General features: G+C 33.4%; 1 protein-coding gene across 1 annotated transcript in view; it reads left to right on the top strand.

Moving 5' to 3' along the window:
* Grid2 (glutamate ionotropic receptor delta type subunit 2) overlaps positions 1-18,647 on the top strand; it is a 1,437,644-nt gene that overhangs the window by 1,164,320 nt on the left and 254,677 nt on the right. The window contains exon 12 of the mRNA XM_046459106.2: positions 15,894-16,032. Coding sequence (XP_046315062.1) covers positions 15,894-16,032 — 139 coding nt within the window. The remainder of the gene's footprint in view (positions 1-15,893; positions 16,033-18,647) is intronic.

Genomic DNA, 18,647 nt, shown 5'->3' with positions numbered 1-18,647 from the left:
TATGACACTTGTATATATATAAAGAATCATGATATACCCTTATTCAAATCATGCCCTAAGTGTTCCTTCAATGTTTTTTTCTTTATTGATTAACAAATAGGCAGTTGATATATGTAGAAGTATATATATGAAATATATATGTATATGAAATATAAATATGAAACAGAACACCTGAAGTGTCAATTAAATAATTTATTAAGTGAAAAAGCAAGTAAAAAAATTAGTGAAGAATACTTGACATCAGATATGGTAGGCATGAGGAGAAAAAGGAAGGCAAGATGTAAATTGACTTTAAAAATACAATGTTTCCCTGAACCAAACTACCTGAAAACTTTCTGAATATTGTGAAGGCTTTGTTTGGATATGCTTTTCCCCTTTTAATGGGATTACTAAAATCTCAGCTGTTCTAATTTTGTAATATCAGGTAGGGAAATGCTGTCCAATGTGCACTTAAATCTTTTACCAAAATCTTGGACTTAACTCTTTTATAAAGCAAGTCATTTTCTACCATATCTAAAGCCAAATCAGGAAAGAAAGAACAAGGCATTTGGTCTCTCTTTATTTTTTAACAAGATTGCTAAAATAGCAAAATCAAAAAAAGATGTAAGAGCAAGAATACAAAGTCTGAGGATATTTCCAAGGTCAGCTCTTAAATAAGTTATGTATAGTTTGGGCAAAATACTAACTAATGGAAACCATGTAAGTAATGAGAAGTATTCTCCAAGCCAATCAAAGTTTTAAATATATTTACCTATGATTTTTTAAATTTAGTTGTCTTATCAATGTTTTCACTATAGAATCTTATTTTCCTTATTATCATTTATAAGGGTAGTTTTAGTACATACTAGAAAAGAGAACAGAAAGAGATAAACATCTACATTTTTGAGACACAAAAATTGCAGAGATTCATGGAAGACATGCAACACAACATTTGTGCAAAATCTGCTTTCATTATTCATTAATACTGCAAAATGCAGAATTATGGATTAGTGGAAATCTCAATAAACAAGTAGCATATAGAAAAATCCCCCAAATGTTAATAGGGCCAAGCCTTCCAACTGTGGCACCCAATTTCAGGCATTTACATGCTTATTTATAAAAGAGAGAGAAAGAGAGAAAAGAAAAGAAAAAACTAAAAACCTTCAAAAGTAGAAAATATCTCCTAATTTCAGTATCATTTCGGAATCTCTAAAAGAATATATTTACCTATTCAAGATGAGTTAACTATTTCCATTTTTTAAAGGGGTATTTTGCCTGCTAGAATTCTAGAAGATTGATTAGTCTAACCAATAAAGTTCATGTGTAATAAGCTCCTTTCAGGAGATTCATTCATTCATGCTATGATTCAGGTTGTCTAATGCAAAAGGGGAAAAGGAAAGGCTTCATTTAATATGATCTAGAGAAAGTGTTTCTAAATACCATACTGGTACTATACTTGGAGATAAGAAAGTTTACCAGTTTATGCTAGTGAATCATGGTAAGCATTATATATATATATATATATATATATATATATATATATATATATATATATATATATAATCTATGTTTTCTTAATATTGTACTTGGGGGAAGTTTGTATTTCAATCTAGCACTTACATCAAAGTTTTGTGACTATTACTTGAGGTCCAACTGTGTGAAACTATGATGCAGACCACCTTAGAAACTGGGAACCTGAAATCTGTGATTGACTTTAAATGGGCTGTTTTTTATTCTGTAGCTCATTAGAAACAGTAGGGATTTTATAAGGTAGAGTAATGAAAACACTGTACAGGTAAAAAGCTGCCAAGTGTTACTATTTTGTGTAATAAAATTCAATTTAGTTCTAATATAAGTTACAGCATTTGGCAAAGCTATGTTAAAATTAGCATATAAGGTTTATGTGGTATAACCAGCAGCCATTTAATTTGATTATAATTAATTTTTAATTTAACATTTTTAAAATGGGTTCATCAGAAATATTTCATGATAGTGAATTCAGTGAAATAAACTTAACTACTTGTACTAATTCTGGTTACAAGGATTATAAAAATTATCTCCTTCAGTGGGAAGTCCTAATGTTGGAATAGCATACTTTTTTTTTCTCAGAAGAACAATCCTATTTTAGATAATTACATATAGTAGGAATTTTTGTGTGGAAAACAACTTTATTAATTAAGAAAAGAGAAGTGTGTTAAAATTTATTATTCAGTTAATGTGGGAGTCTTCAAAATAGAAGAACAAATAATGTTGAAGTACTGGAAAGAATGAACTGCTATTTATAAGCAGCTTTACCTGTATTATAGTCATTATCAAATTTAAGTATTAAATTGGAGAAGTCTTCCTGTTTAAAAAATTGCCATTTCAGTTATGTAACCTATAGTCCTTCTAGCCTACATTTTCAAATAGAGATATGAAACAGTCCAGAACAATATTTTTCATTCAAAATCACCAGAAAAGTCAATAAATACCTTAGAGAGACACATGTTTGACAACAGAGAAATAGAATTACATACCATGATATATTAAAAAAATATTATTATGAAACGTGCTTTTAATTTATCATCACTTACAAAGGACATAAAAAACTCTTGTTTCAACAAATCATTTCATGGATTCTACCAAAAAATTCAAAATATTATTAAATTATACATTTGAATATGCTTATAGCAATGTAATATATGGTGATACAAATCTCTGGATTTCCAAAAACTAGAAAGATATTTTAAGAAGTTAAAATACCTATGACTGAGAAAATATTTTCACCTATTAAAAATATAGTGAATAAAATACAAAATTATATGTGTGGCATGCATGGCTATTACTATGAAAAATTGCTTAAGAAAAGTATCAAGAACACATGGAAAATATTAACCTGGGTTTTTCTTTGATATTGGGCTTCTGAATCCATAAACTAACTGAGTCCTGGGAAAGTTTCGGCCCTGAGATCCAGAATTGTTTTGTCCAGACATATCAAGAGATACTTTAACAGTTTATAACCTATTATTAGAAGGTTATGAATAAAGTAAGTTAGGTAGATAGAAGAACTTATTTCATTTTTAGAGACCTTGTGATCAATAAGCTATTACTATATATCTCTGAAGGTCAATACACTCCAATTACCATTCATGAATAGCCAGAGTTTATTATGGTAATTTCACCTTGTCTCTGATAATTAGGCTTCTACTCCTAGCCTCTGCCAGCCTAAGATACTACATTCTCTTTGACATCAAAAAATCCAATTTATTGCTGTATTCCCCCATGTCCTCTGGCCCATAGAGTCAAACACACTGAATTCCTGAGAAATGCTTGCACTCACCTCCTCCATGCATTTCTTGTCTCTGTGCAGGGAGTAACCCTCTTACCTAAGAGGTTATCAGCAGGTTTTTCAGAACAGATCTACTCCAACATTCCCACTTATCTGATTCTCTGCAGTTTGCCAGAGAAGTTGTATATAAGTTACTTCTAAAATACTTTCATTATTGGACCACCCACCCATCTAACAAACTACTATCACCACCCTGAAGTATAAACCAACACGTTAAATTCCAGAGCTTAGGTTATTACCAACCCCAACAATATGTGTGTCCTTGTCTCTCGTTCTATTTTGTCTCCGTTGGTGTACAGATTTCATAAATGAGCTTTATACTTCTCTAAAGAAGTTGTTTTGAGACCCAACTTGTAACCAGGAGGCAATAAGGGGAAATGTGGGTGAATCTAGAAGAGAACTGTAAGATTCCCCAGGTCCCATCATTGAAAAGCAGTTACACAGGGAAGAAGGATTCCTATAGAAAGGCTGAGAAGTTGCTTGCAATAGCAAAAGGGTTCACAGGAATTTCTTCCAATTCCTTGCTCTTCCCTTAGCATGACAGACCTTGCTTATGTGGCCAAAAATTAACTGGTGACACTGCTGTGCTACACTTGCAGTCAAGCCTCAGTCTGGTCCTCAGCCATATCTACACTAAAACTATAGTAGTAACCGACTCATTCAAAGCTGCTGTCAAGACCTACAAATTTTACTGTATTTCTAAATTAGGTATTCATTGCCTTCAGTTTCTCCTTTTCCACACTCTATTCACTCTGAGGGTTCAGAGTGGTTTAGCTGAAACCACAATCTTCAAAATGACTATCATTGCCCCAGCAGTTAGCTTCCCAAGCCTTGCATTCCACCTGTCAACACTGGTGGTTACTTGAACAATCATAATGTAACCACAGACGATGTATCATCCGGGTTCTCTTTTCCATCAATAATGCACTACACATTTGTGGGAGCAATCCAACACCAGAATCCCATTTTTGTGTTTCTATTTCCATAGAAGCTACCAAACAGGAAGTACTACATTCTGTCTGGGAAATTAAGGATACTTTCATATGAGAACTGCTTACAATGATGTGGGATGTTTTGAGAAAGTAATAAGGTCTGTTGCAGTACCCATTAGTTACAGAGGAGGGTTATGATCATTACTAAATACAAAGGAACAGTGAAAGTTGTAGTTACTGGCATCTAAAAAGGGCGGCTGTATGGCAGGGTGGCCCCCCCCAAAACTGTGGCCTTCAGTAGTGGAAATAATTCTTTCCTTTGTTTAATTATGTCAATAATTTGACAGACTCCCATGTTCATTTGAATCAGTTTGTTTTCAGTTTGCTTTTTTAAAAAATGAAATATGCTTTTTTAAAATTTTATAAAACATTTACACATTCGAAATTCAAATTTAAAACTAAATTTCAAAGTGCAAACAGAGGATCACCCTTCTGTTCACCATGTATTTACTTTAGGTTTATTTTTCTATTATTTTCTTTTCAGAAGTTGGAGCACGTGTCTCTTCTTATCTGAAAACCCACACTGTAACCTGTTTTGTGCCTGATTTTCTCTGGCAGTTCCTTCAAACTGCTTTGATTTTCTACATGAAATAGATTTTCATGATTATAGCCAAATGTGAGAATGGGGAAGGAGTTTTAGGTTACCAGAAGAGAGACACTGAAATAAGTGTTCAGGAGAGAATTACTAAAGAGCCGAACTATGACCAAGAGGCCCCACTGAAGATCCACTGGAGGTTGGTGGTCATGGACTTAAAATGGTGTACGTAGTTGTATGCTATTCCACAAGTCCACTTGGCTGCACCAGTAGTTCACACACAGAGTAGGCAGAGTTGGACTGAACTCAGTCTGGGTCTTTTCTGAAAGGATTTCATGGAATTTGAGGATGAACACAATGGGTTGTATTCAAGTCACTGGATTTAATCTGAGTAAGGGGGACATGTGTCAAGAAGGGTGTGGAGGGACAGTGAAAAGTGGATAGTGGATTTAACACCTTGGTGGGACCATACACAGGATGGAAGGAGGAAACTCAAAAGATTTCAGGTGGATCTCAGCTGGCACACAACAGTGGAATATTTGAAACTGAGATTGCAGAAGGGTTAAGGACATTGTTAAATAAGGGTTATAGTCACTGTTAAAATCATACAATCGGTGCCATTGTGTTAAGTAGAAAATAACTCTAAAGCAAGCTTAATGTAAATGAAACAATATTATTAAATACTCATTAGTTCCCATTGCCTGACAAATGGAATTTGAATTTTGCCTTCTCTTTGTAAAAATAGATTCAAAGTTTTAAGGAGACTAATTATCACATATTATTCTTTATGCTAAGAAGGAAGGCCTTGTTTTTGCTGTGATTTTTTTAAAAAAATGCTGAGAGATGACTGTAAATGGAACAACTTTCTCTATGGGAACATGATATAATTTTATGGTATCCTTATCTATCAACTAAAGCCATCTCTTGTACTGATGATAGACATGGTATATAAGAATGCGCTTAAGATTGAGTTTAATATGGTGAAGCTGTCGACCTGAGGCTTAGAATAAGCCACACTCATATGTTACCTCCTCTGCTTATCACCTTCCACCAAAAAGCAATTATAATAATTAAATCATTTTCAAATCTGGCCACTGCCAGTCTTTCCATTTGATTATAAATTAATTTCATGGAGCCCATAAAAGCAACTCTCATACATTGAGCATTTCCATGGTGACAGGTACAATTCTTCCCATTCCTAAATGTAGATTGTGCTTATACTGTCAATGACTTTCACATAATTGCAATAATATCCTTCTTAGATTTCTTTCTCAAACAGAATCTTTTAAGTGTAAAAATTTTAATATGTATTGATACTTCAATTGATGGGCCTACTTCAACATATTCAGTCACCAGGAATGTACAACTTTTCTTCTTTTTTAATTAACTCTAGCTCATGAATTCTGTAGTACCAGATTATTAAATATAAACTTTTTGAAAAACTGATTTACCAAACAACTAAATTGGAGAATCTCGAACTATTAGTTGCTCTTCTACATATTAAGGCAAATATGGGTGCTAAATCATACAGCATAAAACTTAGATTAACAAATTTTTGCCTGACTCGGATGGAATTACCAACTTTCACAATCTTGCCTGAGGGCTAAACATTATTTTATTTCTTAAAAAATTTATAAGTAAAATAATATATACAGTAACAAGAATGATGTTTGTATGATGTGAAAAACCGGTCACATCAAAATGGTCATCAATATCAAGAAGATTTTCTTTACAGCATATTTTGGAAGTAAATTCCTGATGCTTCTGCAGAGGGTTATAGGAAGGAATGCAGATGTCCAATTCTAGAGTCACACATTTCTATATCCCAAAGAGTCAGGAATTACCAGCCTAATTTTTGTTATGCTTTAGGAAGATGACATTGTGGGTTTTTTAAAATTATTATAATTTTGCCCATTCTTTTTTTTTAACCATTCACCTGATTATCTCCCCTAGCATCCAGAATCTACAAAAAAAAAATGTTTTCCCCAAATGAGGACATAGAAAAGATAGCAAAAAAACTAATTATTTTTTATTAAAATCACCCTTACTTTCTCACCTCTTACTTTCCTCATTTATTTAGTTTTTCATTGTGAAATAGTTACATACAAAAAGTGCACAAAACTTAAATACAATTTGTGAATTACCATGGAACAGCTGTAGAATCATCACCCAGGAAAATATAAAACATTATCCATGACCTAGCCTCCATTGCCTTTCTGTCACCATTATTTGCTCTCCCCAAAGGGGGAACCACCTAAGGGATTACCAGCACTACTATTCACATTACCCATTTTTAAACAATTGTCATACAGTAAGAATTCTTTTATGTTTGTGAAATATAGTCATGGTGTACTATCCAAATGAGATTTAATCATTTTCATTGCTGTATAATATTCCAGTTTGAGGAATACACCATCATCTATACATTATCTTCTCAAAGAATATTTAGGTTATTTTTCATTTGGGGTATTAGGAATGTTAGTGCTATAAGCATTCCTTTATTCATCTGTTACACATATGCCTCAATACTGAAAGTGCTAAGTCTTGAGATAGGTGGATATTAGTTTCCAGATATGCTACCGGATTATTTATCAAAGTGATTGAACAAAATTAACATCCCTCTAAGAGAGTACCAATATTCCATTAGTTCCTATCTTTGTCAACATTTGACATAATCTGTCTATGGTCTGTCTTTTATTTAATCATTGTGGTAGCTGTGAAGTGTTATTTCATTAAATAACTAATGAGGTTTCTCTCTCTCTCTCTCTCTCTCTCTCTCTCTCTCTCTCTCTCTCTCTCTCTCTCTCTCTCTCTCCTGTGTGTGTGTGTGTGTGTGTCTTGGTACCAGGGATATTGAACCCAGGGGTACTCAACCACTCAGCCACATCCTGGGCCCATTTATTTTTTATTTTTATCTAGAGACAGGGTCTTACTAAGTTGCTCAGAGCCTCACTAAGTTGCTGAGGCAGGCTTTCAACTTTTGATCCTCCTGCCTCAGCCTCCTGAGCTGCTGGGATTACAGGTGTGTGCCACCATGCCCAACACCATCTTATACTTTTAGTGACAATTTGGTTATCTTTTCTGAAGGCTCTTACCCATGATTTTCTTTACTGGGTGTGTTATTCTTATTGATTTAAAGGAGTTATTAATACACATTAATGAATTTTTGTTAGATATAAATATCTCCCACCATTGCTTATCCTTTTACTCTGTAGTGTCTTTTGAAATACAAAATATTATGGTCTGATTTATGGTATTTTTCTCTTGTGTTAAAGCTTTTTGAAAAAAAAAAGCTTTTTGTACTCTCTTTAGTAGATATTTTTCTACTTAAATTTGTGGATGCATTCTCCCATTTTTTTCCTAGAATCTTACTCATTTATCCTTTATATCTATAAACTACTTGGTATTGATTTTCATGTATGAGGTAGGAGGCAAATTTAATTATTTCTCACACGAATTGACCTAGTACTACTTAATTAAATGACTTCCATTTCTGTGTCCCATTACAGTACCAGCTAGTGTAAATCCAGAACCTATGTATGCGTGGATAATTTTCATTGATTTATTTGGTTTGTCCTTCCAAATAATGAACTTTCTTAATTACTGGAAAAACTACAGGCAGCCAGACCTAGACTTTTTCTTCTTCTTGAAGAGTGACTTGACTGTTTGTGGTGTTTTGCAATATAACATAAACATACACTGAGATTCTCACACACACACACACACACACACACACAAAAGGGGGTGAGGGGGAACACCTGGGATTTCTGGGGTTTTTTCCCCATATTTTTATTGGTGTATTACAATTATACAAAATGGTGGGATTGATTGTTCCATATTTGTACATGCACATGATGTAACAATATAATTTGGCAAATACTATTCCCCAATATTTCATCTTCCCCCCTTTCACCCTGCCCTCTTTCTTCTATCGACGTCCTTTTGTATTTTCATGAGATTCCCCACCACCACCTTTCTTTTCCTTTTTTCTCTCAAGTTTCTACATATGAGAGAAAACACACAACACTAGACTTTCTGAGCTTGGCATATTTTGTTTATCATAATATTCTCAAGTTCCATCCATTTTCCTGCAAATGACATAAAATTATGCTCTTTTTATGGCTGAATAAAACTCCAGAGGATTTAGCACATTTCTTTATCCATTTATTCATTGATAGACACTAGGCTGGTTCCATAGTTTGGCTATGAATTGGGCTGCTATAAACGTGGGTATGCATGGATTACTGTAGACAGTGACTTTAGTTCTTTGGAATAAATACCAAGGAATGGAATAACTAGGTCATGTGGTGATTCCATTCCTACTCTTCTAAGGAACCTCCTTATTGATCTCCATAGTAGTTTACTAATTTACCATCCCACCAACAGGGTACAAAAATGTTCATTTTTTCTCCATATACTCTCTAGAATGTATTATTGTTTGTGTTCTTCACGGCTTCTATTCTGACTGGAGTGAGATGAAATCTCATTGAAAGTTTTGATTTGCATTTCAGTAATTGCTAAAAAAAAGTTGAGCAGAACAATTTTTATATATTCATTGGCTATTTGTATTTTTCCTTTTGAGTTGTATCTGTTTAATTCATTTGTCCATTTATTGATTGGGTTTTTTGTTTGGGGGGTGTTAAGTTTTTTGAGTCCTTTATTGTGTTCTGGATATTAATCTTCTGTCAGAAGAGTTGTTAGCAGAGATTTTCTCCCTTCTTTTAGGTCCTCTCTGCACATTCTTCATTGTTTCCTTTGCTGTACAGAAGCTTTTAATTTGACATTATTCTATTTATTAATTCTTGATATTATTTCCTGAGCTTTAGGGCTCCTACTGAGAAAGTCGTTTCTTCTCTCTGTATATTGAGGTATTAACCCAATGTTTTCTTCTTGTGTCACGTCTGATTTCTAGGCTTTTGGTCCATTTTGAGCTGACCTATGTGCAGAGTGAGAAATAAGGATCTAGTTTCATTCTTCTACATATGGATAACCAGAGTTCTCAGCACCATTTCTTTAAAAAACTGTCATTTTCTCCAGTGTTTGTTTTGGGCACTTTCGTCAATGTTTCATCATTGTATCTGTGTGGATTTGTCTCTGTGTCTTCTATTCTGCTGGTCTGTGTCTCTTTGTATGCCAGTACCATGTGGGTAATCTCAGTATTCTATAGTTTTTGTTATTATAGAAGTGTAGCTTAATTTGAAATCAGATATTGTGATGCCTCCAGCATTACTTGTGTAGTTCAGAATTGCTTTGGCTATTCTGGGTTTTTTATTCTTCCAAATAAATTTTAGAATTGTTTTTTCTGATTGTGTGAAGAATGTCATTTGTATTTTCATGGGTATTACATTGAATCTGTATATTGCTTTTGATAATGGTCATTGCCTATCCATGAACATAGGAGGTCATTTCAACTTCTTATGTCTTCTTCAGTTTCTTTCTTCAGTAGAAACTGAGATTTTGACTGATAATTCACTGAATGGATTTATAGATCAATTTGTTTGCATTGTTAAGTCTTTTAATCAATGAATAAAATATCTGTTCATTAATTTAATCTTTTTTTCACATAGAGGTCTTTCACAAATCTATACAGATATACTCTTGGATATTTGATAATTTTAATGCTATTGCAAGTTGTATGTATATTTAATTTAGTATTTAAGTATTTTTTGCTAGTATACACAAATATGATTAACTTTTGAATATTAATTCTATTCCATGAAAAAGTGAGAACTTACTGATTTTGGAAATTTGTTTTTTTATTCTCTTCAAATTTCTTCACATTATCATCTCTAATTGTTAATTCTCATTTCATTCCATTGTTTGTTTTTTTTCTTTTTCCGTTCTTTTTAAATTTCTTGTTTAGCACATTCAAATAATAAAAGTAGTAACAACTTGTAGCCTTTATGGCCATCAAAAAGTTTTATTTTTATGACTAACTATATATATATTTATTTATTTATTTATTTAATAGATTTTCTAAAAGTATTCTGTGAGAACAAGATAGGATTTTTTAGTTGTTTCTAATTTGCTGAATTATGTCCAGGTTTGTTTTGCATTTTTGTTTTGTTTTAATACTGAATTTGAATTTTTTGTATGCCTTTTAAGTATCAAACAAGGTTTACATGATTTTTTCTCTCTTTTATATAATTTCTTCCTTCGATAGTAATTGATTTTTGAATGCAAAACTAACCTTGCCTTCATATAAAAAAAAACCCAACCAGGTTGTTTGTTTATTCAGTTTTCAATCTATTAAATTTATTTATCTTTTATATCAACAATCATGTGTAATTTTTTTCTTATGATGACCTTGCCATGTTTTATTATCAAAGTTATGCTTTCTTTATACGATGGATGGCATAGTGTCTTGCTTTCTTCCAATCTCAGGAAGAGTTTAAGCAAAGTTAGAGTTAATTATCTCCCAGATATTTTTGTAGATTTTGTCAATAATGCCTCTGGTTTTTAATATTCTGGTGGGTAATTTTTAATTCTGGATTCAATACATAAGATATAAGACCTTTGAAACTTTCTGTTTCTTCCAGCAGAAATGTTTCTAGGAATTTATTCATATCTTCATTTTCAAATCTATCGACATAAAATTGTATTTAAGATCCTCTTGTTCTCCTTCTAACATCATAATAACTATACAATGTACCCTTTCTATTTCTGCTATTATATTTTTAGGTGTTTTCAGATGTTATCTTGATTAGTCTTCATAGTAATTTGTAGTTTCTTTAAAAGGCAAATTTTCTTCTCTGTTCTATTTTTATCTATTTTAATAATTTTAACTCCTATATTTTCTTCAAGTTGAACTTGCAGATTTTTTTAACATTTTAAAATTCATGAACAATTCATTTCTTTTTAATCTTCTTTGCTTATACATTATATGTAATCAATTTCCTTCTTGATACAATTTTATCTATATTCTATCAATTATCAAAACTTGTGGAATTTTAATATGGAGTATTGTTATTGTGATCGAGTTCAAATTTTTTTTTTTTTACTTCTTTTATAATTCTTCTTTAGTCCATGGCTGTTTTTGTCTGCTTTTTGTTGCTGTGACCAAAATACCTAACAAGAACAAATGAGAGGAAGAAAAGTCTGTTTGGGGCTCATGGTTTTCTAGGTCAATCCATAGATGGCCGACTCCATTGCTCTGGGCCCAAAATGAGGCAGGAAGGATATCATGTTGAAAGGATACCTTAGAAGAAAAGTGCTTAGCTCATGGCAGAGTAAGGAAGCAGAGAGCAGGAGAGAAGGGGCCACAGGCAGGATACAAGGTTCCAGGTTACATCCCCAATACCCCACGTCCTCCAGCTATGCCTCACCTGTCTATGGCTACCTCCCAGTCCATGCAAACTAGACAGGTTTTACAGCTCTCACAATCCAATCATTTCTCCTCCAAACACTATTTCCTGCATAAATGCAGGCACTGGGGGCGGGGAACCTTATATCCAAACCATAGCAATGGCTATGGTATTTATTAATTTCAAAACATATGAGTATTTTGTGGTTTTCTCAGTCCCCATTGTCTAGACAAGCTCTGGATTCCAATTTTTATAACCACCTAACTTTGAAGGCTTTTAAAAATATATTGCTAGATTATCAGTCTCTTTACTTTTTTTAAAATTGGCATATGCTTCTCAGGGAAAAGTAGTCACATATATAAGGTGCCCTGAGTTGTATTCTCACTCAAAATTTTGTTCCTCTGATTTTTTATTGCTTCTTTACCCTGCAAATGCTTTTCTATGTTCCTTTTTTTTTCTAGTTGCCAGTAGCAGAAGGGTTTTTTGTGAACCATCTAGTCCAGCATTACAAAAGTCAAGATTTACATTACTTTTAACATTTTATTTCTAGGTGTATATATCAAGTAAAAGAGCCTTTTTTGGATTCTACAGATATATTTGAAATTTCAAATTTATATATTATATACCATCGATGAAGACACTGAACAAGTATTCTTTCACATTGGTGAAAACAACACTAATCAGGGATAAAGACTTTAGGAAAGCAATCCTCCAATTAGCCTATTCAGTCATAAATTTATTCTTCTACTTAGACATATAGCTCTTTTATATCTTATTCATATTTTATTTTATTTTCAATTAGTTATTTTGCTCAGAAAATCTCCATATGGACTTAAAAATAAATATTTTCTTTAGCTTTCATCTTTTAAAAGTTGTTTGAAAATTTATTTTGCTTTGAAGAAGAAAGTTTCTAAAATGCATTATAACCCCTTTTGAAAAATGTATTCCATATCGCAGAGGTTAGCCTGTTCTGAGTACATTGCATTAGGAAAATAGCTCAAAATATGACCAAAGGGTGTGTTGACATTATGTTTAAGATGTAGACATATTACAGAGTGAAAACTAGTGAACAGAATAAAAGGAAGTCTGATATTATAGTTGATTGTATCCTGTTTAGTCATTCATATACTGATGGAAGAAGGGAAGTAAGTATTATATCTCTGATTTATTTCTACTGTGAATATATGCCTAATTTCTTTCAGAAGACCTATTAATATTTTATGTTTAACCTGTATGAGTCTGATAGGGCTTCTACAACAAAATACCCATAGATTCAGTGATTTAACAATGGAAATGTATTTCCTCACAGACCTAGAGGCTGAACGTGACTTTGGTGTCATCAGAGTTAGTTTCTCCTTAGGTCCCTACACTTGATTTACAGATAGTTTTCTTCTGGCTCTGTTCTCACATGGCCTTTCCTCTGTGAAAATGCAGGCCTGGTGTTTTTTCTTCTCATAAGAACACCAGTTATATCAGAATAGGGGCCAATTTTTTACTTGATTTTACTTTAATTCTTCAAAGCCATACCTTCAAATATTGTCACATTGGGGATCAGAGTTTTAAGACACAAATTTTGGAGAGAAAAAAATTCACCATGTAACACAGTATATATTCACTCAACAAATACTTACCTACCTAATTTGAGTCAGGGAGTGTTCCTGTATCATTACAAGGGAGAAAAATAAAATATGTGAGATATATTGAATTATTATTTGTAAAAAGTTAAGGGAAATGAGCATCTGCATATCAGAGAAAACATTATGTCTTTTGTTTGTGGGTATTGGCTTATTTCACTTAGCATGATATTCTCCAGCTCCATCCATTTACCAGCAAATGCTATAATTTCATTCTTCTTTAAGACTGAGTAATATTCCATTGTGTATATGTACCACATTTTCTTTATCCATTCATCTTCTGAAGGGCACCTATGTTGGTTACATAGCTTAGCTATTGTGAATTGAACTGCTATGAACATTGTTGTGGCTTTATCACTATAATATGCTGATTTAAAGTCCTTTGGATATTTGTCAAGGAGCAGGATAACTGGGTCAAATGGTTGTTTCATTTCAAGTTTTCTGAGAAATCTCCATACAGCTTTTCATAATGGTTGCAATAACTTGCAGTCTCAGGAGTCTCATCCTCGCCAACATTTATTATTGTTTGTATTCTTGATAATTGCCACTCTGACTGGAGTGAGATGAAATCTTAGAGTAGTTTTGATTTATATTCCTCTATTGCTAGTGATACTGAACATTTTTTCTTGTATTTGTTGATCAATTGTATTTCTTCTGTGAAGTGGCTGTTCGTTCCTTAGCCCATTTCTTGACTGAGTTATTTGGGGTTTTTTTTTTTGTTGTTGTTGTTGTTGTTTTGGTGTTATGTTTTTTAAGTTCTTTATATATCTTAGAAATTAATGCTGAATCTGAGGTGCATGTGGTAAAGATTTATAGGCTATCTCTTCAAAATTGGCAGGGATGCTAAAGAAGAATAGAGTTGCTTTAGATTAGGTGGAGGGGGGTGAAGGGGAGGGCAGTGAGTATGGGGAAAGCAAGGATAGTAGAATAAATGCTTGATTTCAAGCATTATTATCCTACGTACATTTACAACTACACAGCCAGTGTGATTCTTCATCATGTATAGCCAGAAGAATGAGAAGTTATACTCCATGTATGTACAATGTGTCAGAGGGCATTCTACACTCACTCATGTGTAACTAATCACAATAATTTTTAATTTTCAAGAAAACCATGGTAATAGTGTCAGAGTGGTACTTTCTAGAATGTAAATGGGGAGTCAGATAACCCATTCTATAGTGCAATCAAAACAAGATGTTGGCTTGGTTTTGGGAATTAATTGTGGAAGTGATGACGTAGGTTTTGGGATATGATTTGAAGGTAAGAATGGCAGAATCTCTTACGTGTAAGGAAATTCCTAAGATTTAGTCTGAGAAAGGAGTAATGATGTTATTTCCTGGCATGATGTGAGGAGTTAATTTGGGAGTGAAAATGAAAAGGGTTCTGTTTTAGATGTGATGAGTTTGAGATACCCATTAAAATCCAAGTAGGAATTCTGTAGGCCTTTAGCTAGAGTGCTCCAAGAACAGTGGGGCTGAAAAGGTTGTTTCAATACCATGGATGTTATCCAACTGGGGGAACTTGTTGAGGTTACACAGGGTGATAATGTGAACAAAAACTGAAGCAGTGTAAGGACTGAGCCCCAGGACTTTCCAACATTTGAAAAGTGGAAATGAGCATTGTGCTATAAGATTTTAAGAATGGTTAGTCAACTGGGAATAGAAAAAGCAAATGGAATGATGCTGAAGACAATGGTCATATGTATGTTCCCAAGATCTAGAGAATTTACCCCAAAACCAGTTTAATATCTATTGAATTGGAAACCTGAAAAGTTGTATCAATTATACACATAGCTGTGTTAATATCACCTCCTGAGTGAATGATCAAGCCCTGGCAAACAAAGTGTGTCTCTATGACTGTAGTAAGAAGGTAATTAACTCTGGAGTTGAACAGAGAGGAGGAAGAAGTAGCACTTAAACATGGGACATTGAATATTTATCATGTCTATTTTTGACAGGGCCTCTCATAGTCTCATAAAAGAGAATGAAATATAAAGCAATGAAAATATGTTGTTAAAAGTCTCTCATTACATGAAAGTATTTTGGTATTTAATGTGCTTGATTTCAGATTCCCAATAAGTACTTGTTGAGACTCTTTTAATCTCTTTGCTTCCTTCCACAGGTGGGGAAGTTCCATATACAACCCTGGCTACCCGAATGATGATGGGGGCTTGGTGGCTATTTGCTTTGATTGTCATCTCATCATACACAGCAAACCTTGCTGCTTTCCTTACTATCACCCGCATTGAAAGCTCCATCCAGTAAGTACACAAAGATTCCAGTAGCCACAAACTGTGAAAATGATTTGAGTGGCTAAAGCTATCTGAGAATAAGTATATAGTACCTGATTATGAATTCACAGCCTCGCTTTGAGTAAAAGTTTAGTTTTGTGACTTTGCAGTGTTACCACATGGTTCAACTCCTGGAAATACAAGATATTTTTACTATTATTTTATTACTAAAATTTTGTCTATAATTTCAATAGTACTTCCTACATTTTCCTGTAAAGATAATACATTTTCTGGAACAGGATTGTGGCTCCGTGGTAGAGCACTTGCCCAGCATGTGTGAGGCACTGAGTTCAATCCTTGATACCACATAAAAATAAAGAAATTGGGCTGGGGATGGGGCTCAAGCGGTAGCGCGCTCGCCTGGCATGCGTGCGGCCCGGGTTCGATCCTCAGCACCACTTACAAACAAAGATGTTGTGTCCGCCAAAAGCTAAAAAAAAAAAAAAAAAAAAATATTAAAATCCTCTCTCTCTCTCTCTCTCTCAAAAAAAAAAAATAAATAAATAAAATAAAGGTATTGTGTCCAACTACAACTAAAAAGAAAAAAAAAATTTTAAAGATAACACATTTTCAGAATTTTAATCCCCACAAATAATAATCATGTCTGACAATCATTGTGAAAAGGAAGGAAAAAGGGGTCATACTGAAAAACAATCTTTGCCTTGAGTCTGTCCCATTATGCACTGTTAGAGTGAACAGTTGAATTCACACAGACTGATTGAGAGCTTGATCATTGAGGGGTGGGGTAGAGAGATGGCAATTAACAGAAAAAACTTGGTATTTCAGTAACCACATTCTGTTTGTCTCATCATTACATTATACTTAATGTGGTCATTATTGCTGTTGTTTTCCCAGCTACAGTTGCAGTGGTAGGAAATGGTCATTAACCATAGTGCATGGTACTTAAATCCTTAAAATTACCTAAGTCAGCGCCTCAATTCAAAAATGCTATATCCATGAACCCTTAAAGCCGAAAGGCCTTTGATTAACCAGGGCCAGTTTTGCTTTGTGGTTTCATGTTATAAGATCAGCTCTACAATGTAATTTGTGCCCTACTAGAACATCATGTCTATGTATTGTTCTAAGAAAAATTCCCCTGAAGATGTTTTACTCATACAGAAACAAGGTAGTTCTAATTTTCCTACTTCTCAAAATCTGGCAATGTAATATTAGAAAAATTAGAAATGTTAAAGAATTTCTTAGGGATTTAACTTTTCCTTAAGAGAAAACAGCAAAGTTCTTGCTTTTAAAAATATATGTAAGTGAAGTCCATTAGAAGCCGTAAAACCACTGTAGTGTAACACTAAAACATAAAATTAAGAATTAATTATCTCTAAAGGAGCAGGATATTTTTCTTTAATTGAAAAACCAAAATTCAACTAACAATGCTAACAGGCAGTCAAATATTTCATCCATTGATGAAAATGGTATTTCCATTTTCTCTCATCAAATCATCCTCCTCAGGTTGTTTTTCAGTTATTCCTTTCACACAGAACCTTCATTCTCTCCCAACTTACTTTATCTTGTAGCCAGCCCTATGGATAGTAAAAATAATAAATGGTCCTGAGTGAGGCTCAAGGAAGGTTAAACTGATGACCCCACCAGCATTATTGTGAGTAATAATGAAAGTGATTACAACCATCTAGCCAGAGTATCAACAAAGGTACTAAAACCTTAAAAGTGATAATTAACATTTATTGATCACTTGAAAGATATTAGACTTTATGCTAAGTATTTTAGATGCATTGGTTCATTTAATATTTAACCATCTTCTAAAGTACATACTATCAATAAGTCATTATACAAGTAACAAAGCTAAGGTTGAGAGGATAAGGAACTTCCCAAAGCCATGGCACTGATAAACGGTTGAGTAAGGACCAGACCTTGAATCTATCTGATTCCTGATGAACCTATATTCTGAATGACCCACACTAGATCTCATCCCCCTTGAACTTCTGTATGGCCCTAGGTTTTCATAGTTTACTAGAGAGAGTGATCCTTTGCTAAGTATTTTCTAAATCTTCAACTGGACAGACAAAACAGAGGAAATTTTAATGTTGGGCCATATCTGTAGGCATACATCCAATCCTGGGCTATCTATACCCATAACTGATGTCTGCCATTTGGAGTAAGATATTTTGGCATATACAATTAATACAAATTACATTGGGAAAAATAGTGTTAAATAATTGTCAAATAAAAGTAATATATATTTAAGGCATATATTTTGATGATTTGAGATATATACATTGTGCAATAATGAACACAATCAGGTTAACTAATGCACCCATCAACATCCACCCTAAACATTAAATCCTCAAAATTTGTTCATCTTGTGACTAGAATTTTGACAGACAACTCCCCATTGTTGCTTCCCTATACCCTCTGCCAACCAGGGTTCTCTCAGCTTCTAAGTTTTCACTTTTTTAGAGTCTACAGATAACTGAAATCATATAGTAGTTGTCTTTCTGTGTCTGACTTATTACACTGATTAAGACCTTCAGGTTCATCTTTGTTGTCACAAATGGCAAAATAGCCTTTAAAAATTAAAATGGAGTGCTTTATTTCATTAAGATACTTCTTAT

Source organism: Marmota monax, unplaced genomic scaffold (assembly GCF_021218885.2).
Source record: "Marmota monax isolate L192 unplaced genomic scaffold, Marmota_monax_Labrador192_F-V1.1 WCK01_AAM20220418_F8-fsc00002, whole genome shotgun sequence".
In the NCBI taxonomy this organism is placed as follows: domain Eukaryota; kingdom Metazoa; phylum Chordata; class Mammalia; order Rodentia; family Sciuridae; genus Marmota; species Marmota monax.
Note: the sequence above shows the minus strand (reverse complement) of the source record. Positions and strands in the feature narration are given on the sequence as shown.